This window comes from Bombus fervidus, chromosome 8, assembly GCF_041682495.2.
Source record: "Bombus fervidus isolate BK054 chromosome 8, iyBomFerv1, whole genome shotgun sequence".
Classification (NCBI taxonomy): domain Eukaryota; kingdom Metazoa; phylum Arthropoda; class Insecta; order Hymenoptera; family Apidae; genus Bombus; species Bombus fervidus.
The window spans coordinates 13,946,972-13,954,480 of record NC_091524.1 but is presented as its reverse complement, the minus strand read 5'-3'; the positions used below and the strand labels follow the sequence as shown (position 1 = coordinate 13,954,480).

Genomic DNA, 7,509 nt, shown 5'->3' with positions numbered 1-7,509 from the left:
GCGACACTCGAAAAAAAGAGCTTCTTCTCAAGTACGTCTCGTATGCCTCACGGCGTCGTGTTTCCTTCAAGTTGAATCCCTTCTACGATGAATATATTAATACGGGATTTGTTGTACCAGGTAAAAATACTTCTAAAGGTGCTTCTAAAAATTACAATATCGGAATAATCGACGCGAAAGAACGCGTTTCTAGAATTATGTTACGTACATATACATCGTTCGCAGCATGGCCCTAATTAAGAGGACTGGTCCCTATCACCGCGCTAGGCCGGTCGTAGGTGAAGCAAATGACATCCGAATTCTTCATGGAGTTTATCGAAAATTTACCGTTCGAAACGATTGGCAGACAATGTTACTTCGCATCTTACATTCTTTGTGACAGAGGAAAAAAGTAAAAATTATTTAGATCAAAATGGAAATTAAAAAAGGAGTCGCAGCGCGCGGATTAATCCGCATTTGGATGCGAATGGGATGCCGATGAGTCGCAACATCGACTAAGATATACTTTAACTACAGGTAACGATGCTTCGTACTCGTATTAATGCAAATTATTAGTTCGTTGATTAATTATTTAATTACGTTGGAAAATAATCTTTCGCTAGTAGAAAGATGTAAATAAAATAAGCAAGTAGCGTTCCATATTATCTTGTATCGTTCAATGATAACGTTTCGAGGTATTTTGCACGAAAATTGTGGACGGGTAGTTTATCAAATACTGGCTTTGTTTGCGAGGGGAAAGTCAGGAGAAGCAGAGTGACGCGCGCAAGTGGGTAAAATATAAAACAGCAACGACAGCATTTAAATATTTTTCACTCTCGAAAGATCAAACAGATAGGTAGGCCGTTCGCTTCGTGCTCGCCAATAAGCCGTCCAAGTACTCGAAGAACTGTTCACGTGCTTGTACGTGTCCAACTTAAATTTGCTGACGAGCCTTCGGGCATTCTCGAATGACAAAAAGCGGGATGAAAAGAACGCAGGGACAAAAATACCGAAACTTTCCAGTCGAGTAGACAACGAATTAAATACCGAAGTAAAAAAATTAGTTCATCGAGTAAAAGGACATGTACTTTTCTACTCAAATAAGACAAATTTAATCTTTCCGCGTATCGTACCGTTGCGCGGAAAGTGACGCAACTTAAAAAACGCGATTTTTCAGTTATCGCTGTAAAAATATTGCAGTTATCGCTATGAAAATATTGTTCGACCAATTATATCGAACCAAGATATTTCCAACGTATAAGAGACATCTTGTGTCTCTTAGTTGGATAGTATACAATACTATCTCACGGTCCGCCTTCATTTCGATTTCATCTGATCATCTTGACTGTAAGAATACGATCGAATAAATATGGTATTATCGACCGCTGTATTTTCTCAAGATCTCCAAAGGATCTGCAAAATACGATTGAAAATGTCCCTGAGATTCGAATGTATCTTGATCCGATATAGCTGAACTCTGTCGAAGTGAAACGTCGAAAGAGGAACGGGGCGAGCCACGACGAGCGCGTAGTAAGAGAAAATAAAATCGCCGACGAAGAACGAAGAAGGGAAGATGTATGTACGATTTTTTTACGGCGATTCTCTGAAATCAACGAGCCATTACGAAAACGGTCGGCCTCCTCTCCGCCCCGATGCCAACAACAAAACGCCTCTCTGGAGCTGGCGAAATGCTTCTGAATCGAACGAATTTCGAGTTTCGTGCATGTGAAACGCAAAGATATATGTATGGTGCGTGTACGTACGCGTAAGAGCACGAGCAAGAGGCAAACGAATGCACGCACTCGTTCGAGGGACTAAATTGATCGAACCCGTTTTGTTTGTGGTCACTCTTAAAACTCGAGTGACAAAGAATCATGCTCCCCTAGCGCCGATATGTTCGTTTCGAACGTTTTTCTTTTTGCCCGCTGGCTGTTTCCCCTTTGTTAACTTGTACGCTCTTTCTCGCATTTCGAAAACGTGAGACTATTGTTCTCCCTCTTCTTCTACCAGCCGAATCGTGTTCTCTTCCGTAAAATTTTCAACACACGCGTTCTTCCTCCTCCTCCTCCTCCTCCTCCCCTTTTCCTTCTCGCTTCTTCTCTCGGATTTTTTACAGCGAACCGTATGGCGAATATATATATATTTATTTATTCCCAAATTTATCACAGTGTCACGAATTTTCTGCGCCTATAGTCAAAAACAATAGACCGAAGTCTAAAGTCTACGTTTTTTTTTTTTTTAAATATATAACAATGATCTATCGCATATAGCGAAAACTTTATTTATACATCGAAGATACATTCTCCTATTAGAAATCGTGTCTCGGATAGAAGACGTATTATTAGTAATTAGAAAATTTGCGTTAGTTTCTGGCCGATATCGATACCATTTCGAGCTTGTGGAACGATGGGATTCAAACACGGACAACTGGCTCATTATCCTCCTCTTCTTTTATTATTTTCGCATCGTTCTAATTTTTACTTTTTTCTCGGATCGTTTCAAAGTCATCGTGTCATAGGTTATTGAACTGCTCTTGATACCGTGTACAACGTCACATTATGTTACAAGAGGCTGATAATAATGTGCAAAAAGATATCAACGATATCGAAACAACCTTCGTGGCGATCTTCTTTCATCGCGCACATTATGCACATTTTGAAACACGTAGCAGCAATCTATGTGTAACTATAGAATATAAATTAGATCTTTTTTTATTATTATTTAATTTGTACTTGCAATTTGTCCACCTGGACATTCGGTAAATTTTTCTACCTTAATTGCTAAATAACACGTGGATGGCTACCCTCAGCGGGTTACCATCTTCGAGTTTGTCTATTTTATTTCATATAAATCAGACGTTAGCAGCGTAGACGCATCAGAGAACACTAAAGCGTAGATTTACATAGATTTGAGCCAATAAAATGGTACAAATAAAATGGAAAGTAGAGAATATTTTGCTGATATAATAATTGTTATAATAAAAGTATGCATAGGAATGTTGGTATTATTTAGTGCAAAATCTAATGACCGGTTAACTACGTTCTTTAAAATAGAACTTATTATAATGAAGTAGTACTCATTCAGAAAATATAGCTGTAATACTTATCTTATCGTGTACGATTAGCCAACAATATTCGTTTCAGCGAACACTGGTCGTGTTAAAGTGTGCTCGCCTACTTATGTACACTCGCATGTCTTATAAAACATATTCGAAATCAGTGTAAGAAGTTTACATAAGAAGCGCGAAACGAGCAAAGCCAATCATCGAAATTTAAAAAGTGTCGGTCTTCTCGCTTAGTCGGTTCGTTCGGTCAGCAAGGTACGCGTTACGAAAATATTTCAGAGGTTTTGCACAAGCGTAGGGTAAAGAAGAAAAGATGAGCAGTAAGGATTTGTGGATACGCGACGTGATTACAAGTTATGGATTGTTAATGCTTATTTTTGTTACCATGGTGTTCTTGATATTGCGAAAATGGCCAAATTTGAGACAGTACGTTTACAAGGTTCACTTAACCGGATTCGAAGTGGAGTGTGCCGAACTCATGGTACCTTATAAGAAGCATTTATTCAAATCGTTACAGTACATTGTTTCAAGCGACAAGGTATTACGATCCATGGGTTGCATACGTCTGCTCGAGATTGGCGTTAAAACGGGTGTGCATTCCATGTACGTACATTACTAACGGTTAATATCGTAATGTTCGACTGAAATTCTACTTAAATACGTATTTTGCTTCGTGATTAGTTGGTACATGATAATACACTGAGATTTTTTCGCGACTAACTTTTTATTCCTGTTTGCGAAACTAGTCTTAATATTAAAAATACTAGTTCATTATCGCGAGACGAATTATTGAAATTAAACGACGTCTTTGGTCGTGGCACATCTAAATCTTGGCGAAAGTAAAGAAGACTTACTCGTCCAGCAGTTTATATCGTAACACGCGTAGAACTCGTTTCAATTTTTCCTTCCAAAAATACAAATGGAAAGTTGTTTGGAATTTTTGTCTTTATACTGCTCATATTATCCGTGATATTTTAGATACGTATGTAACAGAGCTACATTACGATATTTACAACTTAGAATAATTAAACGAACACATACTACGAGCATCAAGCATTAAGCGTAAAGACTGGAAGATATTGTACGTTGAACGCTCCTCGCAAGTGGGTCAAATTTTAAGATAATGAAAGGAAGAACGAAAATATTTTAATAATAAATCACGTATTAACAGCGTACGACTAATTATAATTTCACGTGATAAAATATTGTTGTATGCGGCAAAAATGGTAACGAGTAATAAAATGATAAAGAGTATACGTATTATTTCGACAACTTTGCATCTACGTATCATTGTACCGTTAAATATAAATTACAAATTATAAGAGGCAAAGATACTTCGTTCTTTCAAAGATATAATTCTTATTCTTCCATATACGCGCTGTCTAAGCTTCGTCTGTTGTATCAAAAACGGACTTCTGTTGCTTCGTTATAAGCAAACGTACATATATGCATACGATCTTATGCCAATTTCGCTCTCGAAATATTGGGAATAAATGGAAACCTAAGTCTGAAGACTATAAGTCTGAAGCGTTGAAGAGTGAGATTTTAAATAACCAAAAATGACTTGCAAAAGATAATTCGATAGAAGACGATAAAATTAATTTTGAATGAAAAAGATTAGATATAAATTTAATATGTAATTTAAAGATTCATAGAAAGATACGTAAACTACGCTTCTTTGATACAATATCAACGTAAAGCAGGATAAAATTACAATATACTTCGTATTAGAAAGTAACTGTATCTTTTCACAGAGGATAGACAATATCGTCTTATGTTATTTCTATATTAATATATTAAATATTTAATAACATTACAATCATAGAACTTGTATCCTACAAATGTTTTGATGAGCGTCGATTATGTCACGCGGCGTAGCTGTGGTCATAAATTACACGAGTATAATTTGCGACAGGAAATTCTTTTATCAGTAATACTGAAATGCACCGAGATTTCTGCTTTTATTATTAGACGTAATACAAAAGTTTCTGTGAAAATCGTGTCTGCCTTAATATTTACTCTCTTTATTAAAATGTCACAATATGTATTTCCGAATGTCCTAGTAAAATGCAAAAGACCATCGGCGATTAACATTCGGCAGCTGATAGGATCACGTTATCGCCTTAGGTTAATTCGTTTCTTGCTGTATAATTCGGTATGCATAGGTATGAACGTAACATGACTCAACTATACCAAAGTTAAAGTTGATTAGATTATTCCTCTAAGGTACTATACACGTATCTACGCAATTCTGTTTTATAAAAGTACGCATCAAAGTAACGTGGATATACATGGATTAAGCTTAAATCTTACAGGTGAAAATATACAATTTTACTCGGACAGTACGCACTTGATCGGAGTCGACCGAAATCTAAAACTACCTGAATATTTGATAAACGGGAATCGTTCTTGGCAATTCTCACATATCATTATCGAACGTCTCATAGTTGGCGATGGTAGCTGTTTGAAAGAGGTACCCACTGGATACGTAGACGTAGTTGTGACAACGAGATCGTTATGCTCGGTGAAATCGGTGCAGTCGACGCTTCGAGAGATCCACAGGGTATTAACGCCGGTAAAATAATAATTAATCAATTATACTATATTATACTATACCATAATGTATACATGATACATACTAAATTTTATTAACGTATTGATCGAAGTCTTTCGATATACACCATGTCTTTTAACTTAAAAGATATTAATATTTCTATGTATTTACGATCAATGAGAATCAGTCGATAATTACTAATAATTATCATGTATACATTATGTATACACACGTGTATACATAGATAAATTCTCGTGGTAAAGTTTAAATAATGTTAATGATATTCGTTTATTTAATGTTTTATTTGTTAGTAAGATTAAGAAATTTAAATTTCAGAAATTATACATACATATATATAGTAGTTTGCGATTAGATACGATCAACCATGTACATATTTTACATAATTATAAATAACAGATTACATATTCGCCATTGTACATGTCATTATAATCGTCGTGAAAAATCCGTGACCTAATCAACGAAAATAACTTGACAGAAGTATAAAAACAAATTTTACGATTTGTCCAAAAGGCTTAGAATTGGTGGTTTCAAAGTAAACGACGTATCTCGTTTGAAATAACTTTAAACGATCGAAGACGAGTGTCGCAAACGTTTCTGGATAAAAATGCGAGACAAACGTAAAAATATCTTAAATAAGAGACTCCGACCATCATCTTCGAGCGATTTCTACTTCGTGATAACGCGAAATCGTAGAAACCGGGTTACCACTGAATTAAAAAAGCATCGTTCGATCTAAAATTTGTAAATCTTGCTTTATCCAATATATATTGGACAAAAGTGCTTAATAGAAGGAATTAAAAAATAGATCGATAATCTCGTTGTTTTGAAAGACAACATTTTTCTTTTCTCGCCACGATATCCATATGTTACGTGTTTAACAAATAATCCGAATTGGAAGACAAATACTTTTATCAGAATTATTATCACATTCTCTTTATATTAATTTTTCGGACAAAAACCGTAAGAACATGTTTGTGCTTTAACAATAATTTCCATTACATTTTAAGCTTTCGATTTTACAGTAATATAAATATCTTTAACTTTAACTATCTATAAATCTTTACATCAATATAAAAATATAACAATGTTATTGGAATAAACAGTATTATTACTTAATCTTCAAACTTCTGGTGTGAACGATATAACAAATCCTTGCAAATATTTACATCATAATTTTCGAATTATCTATTAAATATTATAAAGGATAAACATCGTACTTGTGTGAAGAGTAAATATTGCATGTTAGCGATTTTATATATTTTCGCATATTATGTGCGTATATATATATATATACAAAATTGAATTATAGTAATAAATATATATATATATATTTATTTATTCAATTCATTTTTATTAATTCAATTTTGTATACATAGTTAAATACAAAAATGCAACTTAATATTATCAGCAGATATTTTATTCAAATAGATAAATAAATAAATATATATATAAAGATTTTATCTAACTTGTGCTGTTCTTTGTTACAGGGTGGTCAATATTTATTTATAGAACATGTACCTGAGAATGAAGGAACGTTTGTACGATGGTTGCAAAAAGTGTTATCGCAAACAAAAATATGGCCATCGCTTTTTGGAGGTTGCCACCTAGATATCGATCCTATTGTGGATATTAAAGATGTCGGTTTTCATCATGTTACATGGGATATATTTACTCTTGACGGTTACGTATCCCACCCTTTTCATTTGATTCTTTCAAGGCAACATATATTGGGCGTAGCGATTCGATAGTTAAACTTAACAAAATGAAAAAAATTACAAACATTTATATATATATATATATATATATATATATATATAAAATAAAAGCATGCATATATTAAGAAATTGATAACGTATGGAAGCAAAGATGGAATTAATTACTAAAATGAAAT

At 34.2% G+C, this 7,509-nt stretch overlaps 1 protein-coding gene across 1 annotated transcript; it reads left to right on the top strand.

Moving 5' to 3' along the window:
• Positions 1-3,153: 3,153 nt before the first annotated feature.
• On the top strand, positions 3,154-7,411 carry LOC139989695 (thiol S-methyltransferase TMT1A-like). Its single transcript, XM_072008216.1, has 3 exons — positions 3,154-3,633; positions 5,359-5,618; positions 7,106-7,411. Exons 1-3 carry the CDS (start codon positions 3,357-3,359, stop codon positions 7,364-7,366), a joined length of 798 nt encoding a protein of 265 aa, XP_071864317.1. The 5' UTR covers positions 3,154-3,356; the 3' UTR covers positions 7,367-7,411.
• Positions 7,412-7,509: the final 98 nt, after the last annotated feature.